General features: G+C 52.0%; 3 protein-coding genes across 3 annotated transcripts; all 3 read left to right on the forward strand.

Annotated features, from left to right (window-relative positions):
- Window positions 1-2,207: 2,207 nt before the first annotated feature.
- On the forward strand, window positions 2,208-2,786 carry LOC143363159 (uncharacterized). Its single transcript, XM_076803759.1, has one exon. It carries the CDS (start codon window positions 2,208-2,210, stop codon window positions 2,784-2,786), a length of 579 nt encoding a protein of 192 aa, XP_076659874.1.
- Window positions 2,787-13,259: 10,473 nt separating this feature from the next.
- Window positions 13,260-16,727, forward strand: LOC143363160 (uncharacterized). Its single transcript, XM_076803760.1, has one exon. The coding sequence runs from the start codon at window positions 13,260-13,262 to the stop codon at window positions 16,725-16,727; it is 3,468 nt and encodes a 1,155-aa protein (XP_076659875.1).
- Window positions 16,728-16,908: 181 nt separating this feature from the next.
- On the forward strand, window positions 16,909-18,456 carry LOC143363161 (uncharacterized). Its single transcript, XM_076803761.1, has one exon. It carries the CDS (start codon window positions 16,909-16,911, stop codon window positions 18,454-18,456), a length of 1,548 nt encoding a protein of 515 aa, XP_076659876.1.
- Window positions 18,457-21,469: the final 3,013 nt, after the last annotated feature.

The following is a 21,469-nucleotide window of genomic DNA, read 5'->3' on the forward strand; positions in this document are numbered from 1 at the left end:
TCTATCACTTCACTCTTTAGTTTTCTACCAGAACTCGCTTCTATTTTATATTCACTTAGATCGATTGCATTTCCATCTAAGTTTTAGCTACTAAACATTTACTATTAATGACTATGTACCGCACTCTTTCGCGTTCCACATCTATCTAATTTGAATATTCTCCACACCCGGTTCGTTGGAGTCGCGGTTTTCCCCTTCCCTTGCTTCAATTTTGATTTTAGTCGTTTACCGTTTACATTTTCTCTTATTCGGTTATATACTTCGTAACCTTCCTAGCGCTAAATATTTTGCCCCCCCCCCCGTCTGCCTTCACCTTCCGTAGCCGTTAGTCACGGAGTGTATCGCACGTCCTCTCTATTTTCTTTTTTCCTTTTTCGACTTGTTTGTTCCATGGGTTATTTCCCTTCCAGTTAACCTTATGCGTTCTTGCCGAAAATATCGCCAGGAGCCATAAAAACGGTTGTTTCAAACAGAGTACGTTACCATTTGCTGAAAATCAGTTCTACTCTCTTCCCTCCGTTTCTTACAACATTCCTTCTGCTTACCCTTAATTTTTATTTTAACTTCAATTTTAATCCCTATACTTTCAAGCTTTATGTTCTTACTTTATAATTTCATGATCAACTCGTTTCTAGTTTCCTGGCTCCACCTCGTTTACATTTTAATTTCGCATTTCCAACTTACTTTTATTTTATTTTTATGGGGTCGTTCGCCCCCCCCCTTTACCTCGTCTGTTCTCGCCATTTGATTTTCCCTTCTTTCATTATTATTTAAACATTTACTCGCTTACTCATTTAACCAGTTAGTTTCCTATTTCTTTTCTCATTTCCCGCCGGTTTATCTCGTTTATCGTTCCTACTTTTGGATCTTGCACCGCTTTTTTGAATACCTAAATATATATATATATATATATATATATATATATATATATATATATATATATACCAATATACCTTTTATATGTTTCTATTTTTATTTTTCTTTTTTCCTTTTTCATATCTCTTGTCTTCCGACAATTGAACCTTCATCTTTCCTTACTACCTCTTGCCTGCATTTTTATTACAGAACTCCTCCCAGCGATCGTGGGGTTTCCTCTGCCCTCCCCCCCCCCCCACCCCGGGAGAAACCTGTGTGTTCTTTTTCTTTTTCTTACTGATTTTCTTATTGATTTCTGCCTTTTTCTATCATCTGGAATCGGCAAATTTCTTTAAGACTCCTATAGCTTCCTTTATCCACTATTATTGTAATTTTATTTTTTATGCAATTTCTTGATTTTAATTTTCGAAAAATCTCTTTCCCCAGATCCCCTACTCGATTTTATGTTCTATACCGGTCGTGAAGGTCCGTCGGTCCTCGCACGTCCCTGGGAGCAAGTTTTTCGTGCTCCTTTTGTTATAACTTTTTTCGTTCACCTTTCCTTCTTATGAACTTCTAACCCCTTATTCCTTGGTCCTTTTCCATCTTTTCCCCTCTAGCTTTTCTTTACTTTTCCAATTTTCCCCTTACTTTATTAATATAAAAATTTTTTCTCTTTTCAGGATTTTGAAAGTTCAATTCTCGGAATATCTGGATCCCTAGGTCCTTAATTCAACTATGCAATTTCGTTGTTCGCGGAGGTCCTCCGGCCCTTCTACGCCCTTGGGAGCTGTTTTTTCGTGCTCCTTTTGTTATAAATTTTTCCCTGAAAACATTTTACCTTACAAAATTCGGGCCCTTAGTTCCTTTGACTCTCTCCTATGTATTCCCCCTAGAGTTTTTTCTTTTTTCTTCTTATTTATTGCTTTCCATTTTTTAGTAACTTATCGGGGCTCCTATTTTGACACTATTTTGAGTTTTCTATTCTATTTCCTGTACTTCTTACGCTTTTAATTCCTTACGCCTTATATTTAATCACTTATTACTAACTTATTACTAACTTATTTCATTTTATTTCATCCGGGGACATTTCTCACCGAGAAAGGCGGTCGGTAGTATATACTGCGTATGGCTCCCTATTCCGTATACGAGGCTCACTCAGTCTCGTTTTCCCCCTTTCTCAGTTGCCTGACCGAATTTTCCCCCCATTTTTGGGGATCGACGGGTATACCTGCTCCCTCGGGAAAAGGGAAGAGGCTTATAATTACGCACATCGGGTCAGCAGACGGGTTTGTACCAGGGGCCCTCCTTTGCTTCGAGGCGAAAAAAAAACGGGCGATTACCACGAGGAGATGAATGGGGACACATTTTTTACATGGTTCCAAAAAATTGTGCCCATGCTGCCACATGGAGCAGTCATCGTGATGGATAACGCCCCTTATCACAGCGTCAAGAAGGAGAAATATCCTACATTGAGCTGGAAAAGGAGCGATATCATCGCGTGGCTGGAGGGTAAGGGGGAAACGGTGGATCCACGGTACATCAAGCTTCGATTAATGGACCTTGTGCAAAAGCACAAAGAACCGAGCAACAATTATATTGTTGATGCATTTGCAAATGAGAATGGACGTACCGTCCTACGCCTTCCCCCTTACCACTGCGAATTAAATCCAATAGAGTTGGCATGGGCACAAATGAAAGATTTCATAAGGGCGCGAAATACATCTTACAAATTGGCAGATGTCCGCCAATTTGTAGATGCAGCCGTAGAAAATGTGTTCCCCCAAAATTGGCGAAATTTCATCTCCCACACGCTGAAGGAGGAAAGGAGGCTCTACGAACTTGATCATGTTACTGATTCAGTGTTAGAGGGAAGCCCCGAGTGGTCGAATTCGTCTGATGACTCGGACATCGGTGTGAGTCAAATATAAGTTGTAACGGTTGCGTTTTCCTTCGCGAGCGTTAGTCGTGGAAGGAAGGAGTTCTGTCCTCTCCTGGATTTGCTCAGCGGCCAGGGTCGGCGGAGAGGACAGCGGGTGAAATAATCGGAGACCCTTTTAGAATAAGTATATGTTTATTGCCGGCGGCGACTCGCCCCGGGTAGTGCTGACGGTTCCCGGCTGGCGGGCCCCGGTGCGACGGCTGGCTGTAATTAGCACGAAGAAACGGCACGTTATTCTAAACTTAACTTATCTTAAACCTAATACGCGCGGAAAATACGGCGGAACGCGGAGCGAGCAGGATTCGCTATTACGGCGGAAACGCGAAGCGAGCAGGATTCGCTAATACGGCGGTAACGCGGAGCGAGCAGGATTCGCTATTACGGCGGAAACGCGAAGCGAGCAGGATTCGCTAATACGGCGGTAACGCGGAGCGAGCAGGATTCGCTATTACGGCGGAAACGCGAAGCGAGCAGGATTCGCTAATACGGCGGTAACGCGGAGCGAGCAGGATTCGCTATTACGGCGGAAACGCGAGCGAGCAGGATTCGCTATTACGGCGGGGACGCGAAGCGAGCAGGATTCGCTATTTTTGCGCGGCGGTAACGCGAGCGAGCGGGATTCGCTATTACGGCGGGAACGCGAAGCGAGCGGGATTCGCTATTTTGTGCGGCGGTAACGCGAGCGAGCAGGATTCGCTATTACGGCGGGAACGCGAAGCGAACGGGATTCGCTATTACGACGGGAACGCGAATCGAGCAGGGTTCGCTAATTTTGTACGGCGCGATGCGAAGGATTCCTCGGATTCCGTATCTACGGGTGGTCGGTAGGAACCACCGCGGCTCGGCGAGATTCTAGTGGACTGGTGTTTCCTTGCTGGCGGCCGAGCGCACGGTGGCCGCGAATCCACTCCGACTCCGGACCGACGGGACGCCCAACTCGTCGTCCCCAAATCAGATCGCGGTGGGGGGTCGCTCGCACCCGGACGTTCCCAGAGAACGAGCTTCCCGTCACCAACGTCGTGGCTCGTACAGGACGAGCTCCAGACGCGGCTGCGATCCGACGAGGACTGTCACGAATGTGACGAGACGCCAGGTCGCGGACCGGTGAGCGAATTTCGCAGGATCGGCGGAAAGGAATCGGGAAGGGGGGAGAGAGCTGGAGCGCGCGACGAGCAGTAGCGCCCGGAGACACTGCTCCCGTCCGTCTGCTCACTCGAGACTTCCTCGCGGTACTGGTGTCGCACGCACACGGAAGAAGCCGTAGTACGTGTCCCACCTAGCACCAGCGTGCTCGCACACACAGACGGAAGAAGCCGTAGTATGCGTGTTCACACGCGGCTGCGAGTGGTCAGGAGCTCGGGATGGTTCCCGCTGAGCAGCTCCCAGCCAACTCCGAACTAACCGCGGTTTGCTCCGATATTTATGGAGAAAGCGCGGACTACGAGGAGTGCACCGTCTCGCGAAATGTTCGCGAAGCGGCGGCGTGCTCCGATTGGTTCGCGCTCGGGACGGTTGCGGATTGGCTCGCACTTGGGTCCGTTGTGCGAGCTCGCGACGGAACGCGGATTTCGCCGTTTCGTCGCATCCCCCCCTTTCTTCGGAGAGCGGAGCGGTTCGGTTTCGCGAAAGTCGGCGCGTACATGGTACAAACGGAAAAACTAGCGACATTATTGCAGTGAGCCTTACATGCGGTCGCTGGGCTCCGACGTGGCGGATTTCCCCGGTTCGTTGGTCGAGCCGGAGGCTGCGGCGCCATCCGTCGTGGGTCACCCGGTACCTGGTGACCCCGACCTGGCACCACAGCGGAGTGCCTTCTGGCAGGTGATTCAGCCGGCGTGGCCGGCTGGCCATGCTGCTCTCCAGCGGGATGGGCTCCTGGTTCGCAGGGGGAGGCGGTGTCGTCTGGACTCCGGCCGGTGCCGTGGTTGGTGTGTGCACCGGGGGCGGCGTGGCTCCTGCCTGCCCCGGTATGGTCAGCGGCGGCGTTCTGGGCAGTGGAGAGACGGGCGGCGGTGGTGGTGCGAAGAGCGCTGCCAAAGGCACTGCCTCGAACAGCGCGGCTTCTTGTCGCGGCTCCGCGGTTCCCCGAGGGGCCGGATGGCCCGGCAGGCCGCAATGGGGTGCCTCTGAGCGGCGGTGTGGCTTTGCCCGTGGTGGAGCGGGTGGCCGGACGGCGATGGCCAGCGCTGGGATCCCTCCCGGGGGCCGGGGCTGCGTGACGGCCTTCCGCGGACCCCGCCGAGTGGGTTGCGGCCGCGGACTCATCAACAGAGCCGTGCGCCGGACGGCAGGCTCCGGCATCAGTGGTCGTCGGGGACCTACCCCCCGGGGAGGGGGTCGGTGCACCCGCCTGGCTTCCTCGGTGGGAGTGTATCCCCAGCGTGGCGGGCGAGCGGCCGGAGTGATTGGCCGGGGCCGTGTCGCTCGTCGCGGCCCGGGTGGCTGGAGGTGCCGGTTCAGCGCCTCTTCGGGGTTGAAGACGCCGTGACGGGTGTAGGCCTCCTCGAGCTCGCGGAGGAAGGCAGCTCGGTTTTGGTCCTCTCCGTTTGCGTGCTGCATGTTGAATGCCGAGAGCTCCTTGGTCTTGGCCTTCTCTGGTGTCGGTTGAGTGATCGGAAATATCGGTGCGCAGGCGCGGACTCGATCTCGTCCCCTCAGCGGTTCCCTTGATCTTCCTGGAACTGGTTGCGGGTCCTCGGGACGGTGTCGGCAAAACGTCCTTTCGGTCGGCGGCAAAATATTGTTTTAGGTCGCGCACGTGGATGTGCCGAACTAATCGCCCGGCGGCATCGCGTAAGTCCACGATAACGGGTGAGACCCGGCGTTGGACGGTGAATGGGCCGGTATACCGTGCGGACAACTTGGCGTTCCGGAAGGCGGCTTTGTTTGACAGGACATGGTTCCGTCGAAGCACGAGCGAGCCGATAGTCGGGACCCAAGCTCGCCGGTGGCGATCAAAGTGCCTTTGTTGCTGCTGGAAATTACGGGCGAGGTTGCAGGTGACTAGCTCGCGGGCCTCTTGTAATCGCTGGATCCGATTCTGGAGCGGTGAGCTGGTGCGTGTTCCGGTTTGATGACGGAAGGTCCCGGGCGGGATAAATTCGCGACCGGAGTTCAGGTAAGCCGGGGAGTACCCGGTCACGCTATGCTGCGCGGTGTTGTACGCGAAAGCGATTTCCGGACAGTAGCGATCCCAGGTTCGTTGCTGTTGACCACTGTATTGGCCGATCATGGTCTTGATCACCCGATTAACTCGCTCCACCGGGTTGCATTGTGGGGCGTAAGGAGGACTGCGTCGGTGGGTTATTCCCCACTCCCTGAGTGCCTGCTCCATTTCCTTGCCGATGAATTGTCGACCGTTGTCGGTGACGAAGATGGCCGGGCACCCGTGTCGCAGAACGATCAGTTCCCGCACTGCTTGGACGATGGCCCCGCTGGTAGCCCTGCGAAGAGGTCGGAGCTCCACCCACTTCGTATATCGGTCCTGCATCACGAGCAGAGTGGTGTTTACGGAACTGGATCGCGGTAGGGGTCCTATGAGGTCGGCGGAGACCATCTCCCATGGTTGCTGGACGGCGGTGGCGTGCATAAGACCGGCTGGTGTCTGCTGGGAGGCCTTATGCTTCTGGCATGTATCGCAGGCCTGTACATATTGTGCGCCTTCGCGGAGCATCCCGGGCCAGTAGTAGAAGCGGCAAAGTCGAGCCAGTGTTTTTGCCACCCCCAGGTGGCCGGCGGTCGGATCATCGTGAGCTTCTTGCAGGACGCGTGGTCGATCCGGGGATGCCACGCATAGCTTCCATTGGTCGTCGGGCTGGTTCTCGTGGAATTCGAGAGAGTGCAGGATGTGCCGGTATAACTGCCCTTGTCGTATGCAGTATTCCGGGTGTTCGGCAGGCTGCTTCCTGACGTTGTTGAGCATCCGTTGGTACCAGCTGCATTGGGGGCGTGGTCCGGCGGCACAGGTGGGAATCGGATTCCTCGAGAGAGCGTCGGCGACGGTGTTCTCGGGGCCTCGGCGATAGCGGATCTCGAAGTCCCATTGGCCGAGTTCCATTGCCCATCGGGCGAGTCTTCCCGACGGGTTGTCGATCTTTTCCAACCACTTCAGGGACTGGTGGTCGGTCAGGACGATGAAATGATAGCCCTCGAGGTAGTGCCTCATCTTCCAAATGCCCCAGCGTACGGCCAGGCATTCGAGTTCGGTTGCCGAGTAATTCCGCTCCGCTTTGTTGAGGGTCCGACTGGCGTATGCGATCACGCGCTCGCCCTGCGCGCCGGGTTGCGTCAGGACGGCGCCGAGGCCTTCTCGGCTCGCGTCGGTTTGCAGCGTGAATTGCTGCTCCCAGTCGGGAACGGCCAGTACCGGAGCCTCGGTGAGTCGTCGTCGTAATTCTTCGAAGGCGACCTGCTGTTCCTCGCCCCAGTTCCACTTTGTCGCCTTCTTCAGGAGACTGGTCAAGGGTGTGGCGGTTTGCGAGACGTCCGGTAGGAAACGGCGGTACCAGGATAGGAGCCCGAGAAAACGGCGTAGCTCTTTCCCATTCTGGGGCCGGGCGAGTTGGGCCACGGCGGCGACCTTCTCCGGGTCGGTATGTAGCCCGTCTTGGTCGACTATATGCCCCAGGTATTTGAGCTGCTGGCGCGCGAAGTGGCATTTCTCCCAGTTCGGCCGCAGGTTCGCTGCTCGGAGCCGCTGAAAGACCTCTGCCAGCATACTCAGGTGCTCTTCGAACGTTGGACTGGCAACGACAATGTCATCTAGGTACGCGAAGGCGTACGGTGCGAGGTCAGGCGAGATGACGTTGTCCAGCAGTCGTTGGAACGTTGATGGAGCGGAGTGCAGGCCGAAGGGCATGACGGTGAACTCCAGTAGCCCTTTTCCTGGTACGGTAAACGCGGTCAGCGGCCGGCTGGCCGGTGTGAGGGGAACCTGCCAGTACCCATTCTTTAGGTCGATCGTCGACAGATATCGGGCGCCCCGTAGTTTATCGAGCGTGGCGTTGATGTGCGGCAGAGGGTAGGCGTCCTTCTTTGTTACCTTATTTAGTCGTCGAAAGTCGACGCAGAAGCGGTACTTCCCGTCCTTTTTCCTCGCGATGACGATCGGCGAGCTCCAGGGGCTCCGTGACGGCTGGACTACCCCTTCGGAGAGCATTTTAGTGACTTCGTCGTCAATAATGGCCTGCATCGCGGGATTACGGGGCCGGTATCGTTGTTTAATCGGCGTAGTTTCGAGAAGCCGAATCTCGTGTTGTGCCAGAGGGGTTACGCCGCGGATGCCTTCGAACGAGGTTTGCTGCCGGCTGATGAACTCTCGCAATCGCTGGTCCTGGTGACTAGTGAGATTGGCGAGCCCGGCCGGAGTTGTTAAGGCGCAGGAAATTCCGGTAGTTTCGGGGTGGCCCGGATGGATACGACGTTCCCCGAGGTGGATCTGGATCCGGTATTTCTGGAGGATATCCATCCCTAGGAGCATCTCGTACTCTAGTCCCTCCAGGATGTAGTACGGGTGGTTCATGGGAATGCCTTCGACGGTGGCGGTTCCCCGAACGCTTCGGGTGAGGTCGGCTCTTGTGCCATCGGCCATGGTGGCGACCGTGTCCTCGGCTTGCATATGCCATCCTGATGCGAGGCAGCGGCGTGCCATCGGGCCGCTGATAAACGAGCATGCCGACCCAGTGTCTATGAGGGCCCTGGCCTAGTGGTTTCCGATGGTAACGGTGGCATAAATGCGATTGTCAATGAATTCAGGGGCCGGACGAGGTGTTACGGTGGTCCGGCCCGTGGCTCGTTTCCCGTCCGATTGGTACGGCCGTGACACTGGCAATCCTTTGTCAGGACGTCGTCTTGCCCGCAAAAGGAGCAGAACCGGACTGCGGCGTTGGTACAAGAGAATCGGTCGTGTCCAGGCCGTTTGCACCTCCAGCAATGAGTCGTGCGCTGGTAGGTACCGGTAACGGCGAGAGTCGGTCTGGTGCTGGTACTCCTCCCGGACGGAGCGGAACGTGAGCTACGGGCGTCTAGCCGGAGGTCCTCCTCGATTTCCTCGACTCGCTGTATTAGCTGGGCGGTGTCGCTGAATTCGCCGCGCCGGATATGCACGCGGAGCCCCGGGCGCATATTGTAATACAGCGTGTCGAGCTTTCGCTCGGTGGTATATCCCCCACGCCGGCGGATAAGAGTGACCATGGCGGTAACGAAGGTCCGGATCGGTTCGTTTAGGCCTTGTTGTCTTTCGGTAATCTGGCGGTCCAAGTTCCGGAGTTCCCGAGGCGGCAGGAAGTACCGTCGGAGCTGATCCTCGAGCTCTTCCCACGAGGAGATGGTTGGTACTATATCTCGGTACCATAACTGAGCGTCCCCGCGAAGGAGCTCAGGGAACCCGTGTAACAACTGCTGGTCGGTCAGACGGTACGTCCCCTGTAGTTCCCGTACGCGCTCCAAAAATGCGTACGGGTCTCGCCCGTCGAAGTGGCAGTTCCATTTCCTCATATGGTCGAGGATTTGTGTGGTCGGTACGGTTGATTCGCAGACCGGCGGGACGGCTGGACGGAGGGGGGTCGATGCATCGTCCCCATCGAGCCCGTTGACCAGGTCGTTGTGGAATTCTTCCAGGTCCCGGGTCCGGTCGACCTCTTCTTTATACCCGGGCTCATCCTCGGGTTTGTCCGAGTAGGCTTCGGGATTCCGGCGGACGTAGGCCACCAGCCTCTGCCTCAGCTGGACCACGGTGCCTCCGGTGCCGGTTCCAAGCTCGCGGAGCTCCTGCTTTAATTGCTCCTTAGTGAGCCGGTATACCCATGAGACTCCCATGCTATCTCTTCGGGACGAGGCTTTCTCCTAAAAATGATACGGGATCGCGGCGCGGCGGTTACTGCGCGGAGTACATTAATTCGGCCGGAGAAAAGAGTTACGGAACGCGAGGTATTATTTACAATTTGCGTTGAACGGAAACGCGTAGCTTAAATCTAAATTCTTACTGAACTAAGTGTCGCTTCCTAATGCAAAAAAATACAGCCAGTCCCTGTTTGGGCGCCATGTAACGGTTGCGTTTTCCTTCGCGAGCGTTAGTCGTGGAAGGAAGGAGTTCTGTCCTCTCCTGGATTTGCTCAGCGGCCAGGGTCGGCGGAGAGGACAGCGGGTGAAATAATCGGAGACCCTTTTAGAATAAGTATATGTTTATTGCCGGCGGCGGCTCGCCCCGGGTAGTGCTGACGGTTCCCGGCTGGCGGGCCCCGGTGCGACGGCTGGCTGTAATTAGCACGAAGAAACGGCACGTTATTCTAAACTTAACTTATCTTAAACCTAATACGCGCGGAAAATACGGCGGAACGCGGAGCGAGCAGGATTCGCTTATACGGCGGTAACGCGGAGCGAGCAGGATTCGCTAATACGGCGGTAACGCGGAGCGAGCAGGATTCGCTATTACGGCGGAAACGCGAAGCGAGCAGGATTCGCTAATACGGCGGTAACGCGGAGCGAGCAGGATTCGCTATTACGGCGGAAACGCGAGCGAGCAGGATTCGCTATTACGGCGGGAACGCGAAGCGAGCAGGATTCGCTATTTTTGCGCGGCGGTAACGCGAGGGAGCGGGATTCGCTATTACGGCGGGAACGCGAAGCGAGCGGGATTCGCTATTTTGTGCGGCGGTAACGCGAGCGAGCAGGATTCGCTATTACGGCGGGAACGCGAAGCGAGCAGGATTCGCTATTTTGCGCGGCGGTAACGCGAGCGAGCGGGATTCGCTATTACGGTGGGAACGCGAAGCGAACGGGATTCGCTATTACGACGGGAACGCGAATCGAGCAGGGTTCGCTAATTTTGTACGGCGCGATGCGAAGGATTCCTCGGATTCCGTATCTACGGGTGGTCGGTAGGAACCACCGCGGCTCGGCGAGATTCTAGTGGACTGGTGTTTCCTCACTGGCGGCCGAGCGCACGGTGGCCGCGAATCCACTCCGACTCCGGACCGACGGGACGCCCCACTCGTCGTCCCCAAATCAGATCGCGGTGGGGGGTCGCTCGCACCCGGACCCCAGATAGCACAGAGACGTCTTAAAGACGTCTTAAAGACGTCTGTCGATGGACATTCAGACGTCTTAAAGACGTCTTGAATGTCCTACGAACGTCTTCCGAACGTCTTGTGAACGTCTCTGGAACGTCTTTGTTATAAAACTGTACGTCTTAAAGACGTCTTTAAAACGTCTGTTAGACGTCTTTAAGACGTCTGTTAGACGCCTTTAAAATGTCTGTTAGACGTCTTTAAGACGTCTTTAAAACGTCTGTCAGACGCCTTTAAAACGTCTGTTAGACGTCTTTAAGACGTCTTTAAAACGTCTGTCAGACGTCTTTAAGACGTCTCGAAACAAAGGTCTTTAAGACGTTCATAAATTTTAGTAAAATGTAATTAAAGAGGGATTAAATAGGGATTAATTAGGGATTGGGAGAGAAAAATTTTTAAAGAAAAACGAGTTCAAAGTATATTCATTTTATTATCAAGCTCAAACAAATAATACTACATAAAGTTAAACTTAAAATTAAACACACTTAAACAAATAATACTATTTAAAGATAAACTTAAAATTAACATTAAACAAGTTAAACGAATAATACAACATAAACTTAATATCAATCAATTAGTTTATTTGATCCCCTCAGGGTTACAAATTCATACCCTTCCCCTCACTTAAACCTAAATCGCTCTTAACCTAATTACATCTAACGCCGCACCCTACTCGCCAGAACATAAACTTAATATTAAATAAGTTAAAGTTAAGCTTAAAAGTAAAACTAAAATTAAAATTAAAATTAAAATTAAAATTAAAATTAAAATTAAAATTAAAATTAAAATTAAAATTAAAATTAAAATTAAAATCGAAATCGAAATCGAAATCGAAATCGAAATCGAAATCGAAATCGAAATCGAAATCGAAATCGAAATCGAAATCGAAATCGAAATCGAAATCGAAATCGAAATCGAAATCGAAATCGAAATCGAAATCGAAATCGAAATCGAAATCGAAATCGAAATCGAAATCGAAATCGAAATCGAAATCGAAATCGAAATCGAAATCGAAATCGAAATCGAAATCGAAATCGAAATCGAAATCGAAATCGAAATCGAAATCGAAATCGAAATCGAAATCGAAATCGAAATCGAAATCGAAATCGAAATCGAAATCGAAATCGAAATCGAAATCGAAATCGAAATCGAAATCGAAATCGAAATCGAAATCGAAATCGAAATCGAAATCGAAATCGAAATCGAAATCGAAATCGAAATCGAAATCGAAATCGAAATCGAAATCGAAATCGAAATCGAAATCGAAATCGAAATCGAAATCGAAATCGAAATCGAAATCGAAATCGAAATCGAAATCGAAATCGAAATCGAAATCGAAATCGAAATCGAAATCGAAATCGAAATCGAAATCGAAATCGAAATCGAAATCGAAATCGAAATCGAAATCGAAATCGAAATCGAAATCGAAATCGAAATCGAAATCGAAATCGAAATCGAAATCGAAATCGAAATCGAAATCGAAATCGAAATCGAAATCGAAATCGAAATCGAAATCGAAATCGAAATCGAAATCGAAATCGAAATCGAAATCGAAATCGAAATCAAAATCAAAATCAAAATCAAAACAAAACTTAAAATTTCTTTTGTATGGCATTCTTTCGGTCGGCCGCCCTCTTCAACCATAGTTGAATGGCTACTTCGGTGTCTCGCCGATTGCCGTTTATTTTCGCCCTTTCTGCAGCACCTTGAATAAGAGTTTCTTTTTTTAGTGATTTGCATATGTGTTTGGGATTGGCTGCGCGTGGCGTCAGATCTCGAACGCGAGATCCACCGCGCCGCCCCGCTATTGGCAGGTGCTATTGTCGCCGCGAGATCGACGGTCGATCGACGACGAGTCGTCCCATAGGCTGCCACCGCCGGATCGATTATCGACGCCGCTATTAGAATTCTAATTGGCCCGGGTTCAAATTCCGCCAAATCATCATTCCGGCGGTGATAGAAACCGCTCGCGACTCGTCGACGATCAGATCGTTTGTTCATCTCTCAACGTCAACATCGCGAAATAGTTCTCAAATCGTTAAATAGTAGCTCAGACGTCGCGCGTCGTGGGACCGGTCTAGCTATATCATTTCGGTTTCGGGATTCTCCTCAGCTCAGCGGAGAATAATCATAAACTCTCTCGGTTTCACACATTTATTGTAACCTGAAGTCCAACCGGTGGGCTTCACATTGTACATATTCCTTGTAAATTTACTCAGTGTAAGTGACGGCCGTTCGACGGTAGAATAAAGTGCTAGTCCCGTACAGCATAATTTATTTTCCGTCCCAATCCGTAACATTGGTCCTTCGAGCCGGATTCAGTGCTGCAGTCCACTGAAAAGTGAACAGTTAATACTTCGTGACCTTAGTGTAAGTTTGAATTCGTGAACCAAACAATGGCTGACCTTGTGGGAAATCAACGGATCATCGGCCAACGGATCTCCCGAATCGTTGTAAACCTGAAGAAGCGAGGAAAAGCCAACATCTCCATGGGAATGCTGCAAGCTGGCCTTAGCACGCTGCAAGAGCTGTGGGCTGATTTTCGGAAGGGAGATTCTCTCGTTAGAGCCGCAGCTGAGACGGACACGAAGGTTCGGGAAAGCTCATACCTCAAGGCCGATGAGTACGAGGACGTCCAGCTGGATTTCATCGAACAGTCTGGATTGTTGCGAGACATGATATCAGAGCTGAAGGCCGCGGCGACCGTTAAGGAAGCAACAAATTCAAACGCAACGGCAGGCGAGACGACCTCCGCAAGGTCACGCGCAGTGTTGCCCAAGATGTCTCTTCCAACGTTCGACGGACAGTACAAGGACTGGCCTCCGTTTCGCGATCTATTTACGTCGCTTATCATTGCGGACGCTTCTCTCTCTCCGGTCGAGCGTCTCCATTATTTAAAGGGATGCATGAAGGGCAGCGCAGCGTCCCTACTGAAGAACGTCAAGACGACCGCTGAGAATTTCCAAGTCGCCTGGGAGAAGCTGGAGGATCGCTTCGAGAATCGACGGTTGCTAGTACAGGCTCAAATCCGACTGCTGACGAAGCTCCCTCCGGTCCATAAGGAGTCCTCCGCCGAGATGCAGCGGCTTTTCGACGAGACCTTCGACGCCGTCGATGCTCTGGCCAATCTGGATCGTCCGGTCACCAACGCCACAGATTGGATCGTCGAACTAACCGTCGAGCGGCTTGACCGGCAGTCGCGGCGTGAGTGGGAGGAGTCGGTGAAGTTCTGTAAAGAATTACCCACGCTGGAGCAACTGAAGACCTTCATGATCGGTCGCATACAAACCTGCGAAGCATTAGAGGCCCCCCAGTCGGAAGGTACAGCACCCCGGAAAACCTCGCAGGCCCGGGGCTTCAAGGTGCACCAGGTGTCCAAGGTTGGCGCTGCCGGGAGGTCCTGCTGTCTTTGCCAGGACCAGCATTACATCCAGAACTGCCGACAATTCCGCGATCAGACTCCCGCCGAGCGCAAGGACACGGTCCGAAGACTGAGCCTGTGCTTAAACTGCCTCGGCAACCACCAAGCGCACGATTGCAAGTCTGCTAAACGCTGCCAGCGGTGCGAGGGGAAACACCACACGATGATTCACGATGCAGCTCCACCCGCTCAGGAGAATAGCTCAGCTGGAATTCACGTGCAGCAGGTGTCCACGCCCGTAAGTAGTTCCGCGGTTATTCTCGGTACCGCTCGGGTGTCAGTTCTAGGTCCGCTTGGTCACCGCAGTCTTGTCCGAGTACTCATAGACCCCGGAAGCGAAGTCTCACTAGTCTCCGAAGCACTGACGCAGCGGCTTGGCCTCCGGAGAAATCAGGCCCGTATTCCTCTTCGCGGAGTCGGCCGCTCAAGGGCTCAGTTTACCCGGGGGAAGACGGAGCTGACCATCTGGACTCATCACGGGCAGGAGACACCGTTAAGGATTCAGGCCTACGTGATCTCCGAACTCTCGACGTATCAGCCTAGGCATCTACCATCGCCCGGCGGCTGGCCTCACATTCAGGGGCTGAAATTGGCTGACCCGGGCTTCCATCACTCCGATCCGGTCGACATTCTCCTGGGAGCCGAGTCCTACGGCCTCATACTCCTCGAAGGTGTCAAGAAGGGGCCCCCACACACGCCAGTTGCTCAGGAAACCCTCTTCGGCTGGATCTTGACAGGAGGATCCCAGTCGGCGAGCTGCAGGGGTTCAGCGGATCGGGTCGAGGCCCCCGTTCACCACTGCCGAGTAGATCGAGAGCTGATGGCCTCCTTGTCTAGGTTCTGGGAGCAAGAAGAGATCGAGGTGTCGATTCCTGTCACGGAGGAGGACCGCAGAGCCGAGGACCACTTCGCCGCGTCCTACAATCGGCAGCCAGATGGACGGTTCATGGTGCGTTTGCCGTTCAAGACCCGACCGGAGTTGGGAGAATCCAGGCGCACCGCCGTGCGGACACTTGACGGCCTGAGCTCCAAGTTTCGTCGTTCCACGGAGTTCAGGGTAGCTTACCAAGACTTCCTGGCCACCTACGAGGCGCTTGGGCACATGTCCTCGACATCTCCCGCTCATGTGAACACCTACTACCTTCCTCATCACGGGGTGCTGCGGGAGAGCAGCACTACGACCAAACTGAGGGTAGTTTTTAACGGCTCCATGCCCTCGTCGAACGGGAAGTCTATCAACGACTTCCTCCTCCGGGGCCCGAACCTGCTACCGAATCTGGCGGACGTGCTGCTGAAGTGGCGTCGGCACCGATTCGTCTTCTCTGCTGACATAGAGAAGATGTACCGGCAGATTCTCGTTCATCCCGAGGACCGACGGTGGCAGAGGATCGTGTGGAGACCTGCACAACGGGAAGGCATCGTAGATTACGAGCTGAGTACCGTAACCTACGGGCTCGCCTGTGCTCCTTACCTGGCTATTCGCTGCCTGCACCAACTCGCCCAACTGGAAGAGCATCGGTACCCTCGAGGCTCGCAGGCCGTCCAGAGGGACATCTACATGGACGACGTCCTCACCGGAGCTGACTCCCTTCCCGAGGCTCGGAGCAAGCAGCAGGAAATTCGAGAACTCCTCATTGCGGGCGGATTTCCTCTTCGGAAGTGGGCAGCCAACTCAAGGGAACTCCTGGAAGGACTCTCCCCCGAGGAACGGAAGGGGATAGTCGAATGGGACTCTCCTACGTCTCACAGCGTCCTAGGTATCCGCTGGCTCCCGTCATTGGATTGCTTTCAGGTCTCCGCTGCCGCCTCGACCCGAAACTCAGGATATACAAAGCGATCTGTGCTCAGCGGTACTGCTCAGCTATTCGACCCGCTCGGCTGGCTAGCCCCGGTCACGATCGTCGCCAAGGTCCTGATGCAGTCCTTATGGCTCCTGAAGGTTGACTGGGACGCACCACTGCCCGACAAGGAGGAACTTCTCTGGCAGAAGTTCCAACAGCAGCTGCCGACACTCCAAACCGTCAGCGTCCCTCGATGGCTCGGAATCCGCGGGCCCCACCAGGCGCTCGAGATCCACGGGTTCGCCGACGCATCGGAGCGCGCCTACGCTGCCGTCGTATACTCCCGCACTGTCAACGAGGAGGGAGCAGCTACCGTCTCGTTGATCGTCGCCAAATCGAGGGTCGCGCCGCTCAAACGAGTCTCGCTGCCCCGACTAGAGCTCTGCGCCGCCTTCCTTCTAGCTCGACTCGTCCAGCACGTTAGCAAGGTGCTCGACCTGCAGGATGCCGACCTACACCTCTGGAGCGACTCTTCGGTGGCCCTCAGCTGGATTCAGGGTCATCCTTCCCGCTGGCCTACATACGTTGCGAGTCGCAGAAATTCAGCGGATGACGCCCTTCGCCAAGTGGCATCACGTCCGCAGCGCGGAGAACCCGGCTGACTGCGCTTCCCGAGGCCTGTATCCTTCGGAGCTTCCGAGCTTCGATCTGTGGTGGCGAGGACCCGGATGGCTCACATCACCCGGCCACCCTCGGGCCTCATCGGATCCGGAGGCTAGCGACGAGGGAGCTGAACTCGCAGTGCACCACGTTGTTCGCAGGTTGGAGAGCCCATCCGGTTCCATGATCGAGCGGTTCTCTAACCTGACTCGCCTGCTCCGAGTCCTGGCCTGGTGTCGTCGTTGGATTCCTGGAAGGAGAAACGGAGAGTCAACCCTCTCAGCCTCGGAAGTACACACGTGCCAACTCACCCTTTTGCGGCAGGAGCAGGCTTCACATTTCGAGGAGGAGATTCGGGCGCTCAGGAAGGGCCAACCAGTCCCAGCCAAGAGCCGGTTAGCTAAACTCAGCCCGTTTATGGATGCAGACGGAGTGCTGCGTGTTGGAGGCCGCCTTCAGGTCGCCAACCTCGCCTATGACAGGACGCATCCCGCCATACTCCCCGATGACTCACCCTTGGCCAGGTTGTGGGTTGACGCGGCTCACAGGCGATGCCTCCATGGGGGGACTCAACTGACGCTCGCCACTCTGCGGCAGGAGTGCTGGATACTCAAGGGTCGGCCAATGGTCAAGTCCTGTATCAGGCGATGTATCACCTGCATACGCTGGAGAGGACAAACGGCGTTAACAAAAATGGGAAACTTGCCGGTAACTCGAGTGACTCCATGTCGTCCCTTTTTCAGGTCTGGGATTGATTACGCGGGACCAATCCAGCTCCGAGCCGGTCGTGGCCGTGGTCAGCGTACCTCGAAGGGATACATCGCTGTCTTCATCTGCCTTTCCACGAAGGCTGTGCATCTGGAAGCTGCGTCCGACGGGTCCACCGATGCATTCCTGGGCGCTCTACGGCGGTTCACGGCACGGCGAGGGCGCTGCGCCCAATTGTACAGCGACTGCGGGCGGAATTTCGTCGGTGCCAACCACGAGCTCCGGGCACTTCTTCGAGAAGCAGGGAACCAGGGGGAAGGCCATTTCGCCGCAGCCTCTCGTGAAGGCATCCGCTGGAAATTCAATCCCCCATCGGCTCCACACTTCGGCGGAATCTGGGAGGCTGCCGTGAAGTCCGTGAAGCACCACCTCCGCAGGATCATCGGCGAGCAGCGACTGACCTTCGAGCAGCTGACCACGCTCCTGACCGGTATCGAGGCTTGTCTCAATTCCAGGCCCTTAATGCCCTTGTCCGACGACCCGGAGGACCCAGTGGCTCTTACACCTGGGCACTTCCTGATCGGAGAACCGCTTACGGCGATCCCGGAGCCCAGCCTCGCGGACCTTCCCGCGTCTCGCTTAAACCGGTGGCAACTCGTGCAGCAGATGCAGCAGCATTTCTGGAAGCGCTGGTCTCGGGAATATCTAAACTCGCTGCAACCTCGAGTCAAATGGCTCCAGGATAAGGCCCGGATCAAGGCCGGAGCTCTTGTTTTAATTAAAAGCGAAATTCTTCCGCCTACGCAGTGGCCGCTTGCTCGCGTCGTAACCGTGCACCCGGGAACAGACGCTTCAATTCGAGTCGCGACAGTTCGCACCGGCACGTCGCAATTCCTCCGGCCGGTGCACAAACTAATTCCCTTGCTGCCACCGGACGATGGGGAAGGGGGTACGAGCGAGGCCTCCGAGACTGACCGGATGAGCGGTTCTCCCGATCCTCGCCTACAACGAAATTCACAGTAGGCACATTTTAGGTTAAGTTCACTCTAGGCTAATGGTTCAACTCATCCGCCCATTGTAATTAGAATTCACTCACCTCATTAATGCACTTCATCCTCACTGTACATTCACCTCATCTTCACTTGATTCACTGTAAATTTCCATTTTTTCACGCACGACACATTGTTCACTCTACTCCGCCACTCGTTGCCGATCCATTCATGCTGCGCAGTTTCGTCAATGAATGACGAGGCGGGCGGAATGTTTGGGATTGGCTGCGCGTGGCGTCAGATCTCGAACGCGAGATCCACCGCGCCGCCCCGCTATTGGCAGGTGCTATTGTCGCCGCGAGATCGACGGTCGATCGACGACGAGTCGTGCCATAGGCTGCCACCGCCGGATCGATTATCGACGCCGCTATTAGAATTCTAATTGGCCCGGGTTCAAATTCCGCCAAATCATCATTCCGGCGGTGATAGAAACCGCTCGCGACTCGTCGACGATCAGATCGTTTGTTCATCTCTCAACGTCAACATCGCGAAATAGTTCTCAAATCGTTAAATAGTAGCTCAGACGTCGCGCGTCGTGGGACCGGTCTAGCTATATCATTTCGGTTTCGGGATTCTCCTCAGCTCAGCGGAGAATAATCATAAACTCTCTCGGTTTCACACATTTATTGTAACCTGAAGTCCAACCGGTGGGCTTCACATTGTACATATTCCTTGTAAATTTACTCAGTGTAAGTGACGGCCGTTCGACGGTAGAATAAAGTGCTAGTCCCGTACAGCATAATTTATTTTCCGTCCCAATCCGTAACAATATGAATCATCGTTATTATAGCAATACCAAATTAAGGGTGATAATTACATATTACGAGCTCCGCAATTTTCATGCAGTGGAAGGGCTTTTTCCCCTTCCTCCCCATCCAGCTGTATTCCAGAGCAACGTCATTCGTAAATAGCGTGGTAAGGATCCTTTTTACAAAGGAATACATGGTATTACCACCTATTTTATACATTTCCGTAACCTAAAATAAAAATTTATTAATAGTACATTCTTTTAATTCAATGAAAACGAAATATCAATTACTTTTAGTTTATTTATAACATCTGTAAATTTGGCTTACTGCATTTTCAAATTCGTCCCGATTGTTCAGAATTTCTTCCAGCAATGGGACATCCGACGAAGAATTCAAAGGAAATTTTAGGGTATCGAATTTTCGGAGGAAGGAGATGCTGCTTGGTGTCCCACTTCCTTTGTTCGACAGGGCCTCCTTGATTGAGCGTACCTCCGCTAACAGCTCGGTCAGCAGAACCCTTGTTAATTGGTTCTGTTCTATTACCGTCTTAATTTCAACGTCTCGCTTTTTACATCCCTGACAGCATGCATTCCCCGTTTGCTCTAATATTGATTATATGTTAGATATTATATTTTTTTAAATGAACTTATTTATTTCTAAAATATTTTTCTTAACTTACCAGTACTGCACTGCTCATCATAATTTACTGGAACCGCTTCCCCCTGCGATTCCTCAGTAATAAACTGCGAACAAGCGGCTGAAAAGAAAATGTTTTGATTAAAAAGATATACTAATTACAGAAACAGAATGATGTATAACTATGAATGTAATACAGGGTGTCCAAGCTAACTTGACCACCTTGAACATCTCGCTTAGTGTTAATAATAGAAGAAATTGTTATAGGACAATATTAACCTAACCGAAGGGGCAATACAATGATTTGGAAATAACTTGTTTCAAGGTCATTTTTTCTAGATATCAAGATCATCACTTTTTTTAATGCAACTATATTTTTTTTTTTATCGCGATGTAATAGTAGGGGTGACGACCTCTTCAATGACATATTATACAATATTGTATATGACCTTCGTGTGATCTTGGGTATGAAAAATCCAAAAAGCATTATAGGTATTATCAGTGATTAATTTACTACACTAATTGGTTATATTGGACTACTCTATTTCAATAAATGTTCGAAAGGATGACCTGTACATAATGTTTTATAGAGCTATGCTTCCTTTTGTATTCATACCAATGTTCCTCTGTTTTTTTAATTCTGGAGGTGGACAAAATGCAACTGCTTCCTCATCAGAGGAGGTACTATCATCTCTAAATATGTTAGATGGCCTCTTTCTCTTCATTCGCAGTGATTCTGCCTCCGATTGCAGATCACTTGTTTCCTCCGCGTCCCTTGCTTTCCTTCTGGCCTTCAAGTAGTTATCTAGAAGCATTAAAGGGAAGCGTTACAATCGTTATTATTTAAATTGTACATTTATGGTGTATAATAGTTGTAACTTACCGAAAGTGCTATTTTTAAAAATTTTTACTTTATATTTGGACCATAAATTGCTACTGGCCTCCATTTTTTAAGGGCTGTGATTAAACGTGCCCTTTGGTACGGTGGCCAATAACAATTCTCGCCCTCTAACCACCTGGACGGAACAGCCTCTACGCTGCCATCCTCTATAAATTGTACCACTGTCCACGTTTTCATCTCCATTCTGTAGTTGCCTAGAATTGGAAAATACAGTCAAAATTTGTGTAGCATGACTGAATACAGTGAAATCTCGTTGTATAACAGTGCCAACTTTACGTTTCCAACGAAGAAGCTCGAGAGCCGTTGCGGCCACAACATTGTCCGATTTCGTATTCGTGTAGGTAAAAATAACGGCGGTACATACAACGAGATTTCACTGTATTGTAGTTCACAGGATTATATAAAAAAAATATATATAGCGAAAAAGCGTAAGAGAAAACACTAATGGTAACAAATAATAGCAATAAAAATACTTACTTGTCTATGTGGATCTCGGGTGAAATAAATGAGACTAAATGAGGCTCGTTGATATGTATGGTTCGTTATTTGTACGGATCGTCGACCGTCCTGTTCCAGCGTACGCGAGCGAATGTTCGTCGTTTGCATTCGTTTGTCCGAACTTTTGTCTCGCCATTCGATTATTTTACAAACGACGATCGACCTCGGAACCGATCTTCGCGTGTTTCGTTTCCCGAGGATGG

This window comes from Halictus rubicundus, unplaced genomic scaffold (genome assembly GCF_050948215.1).
Source record: "Halictus rubicundus isolate RS-2024b unplaced genomic scaffold, iyHalRubi1_principal scaffold0025, whole genome shotgun sequence".
Taxonomy (NCBI): Eukaryota; Metazoa; Arthropoda; class Insecta; order Hymenoptera; family Halictidae; genus Halictus; species Halictus rubicundus.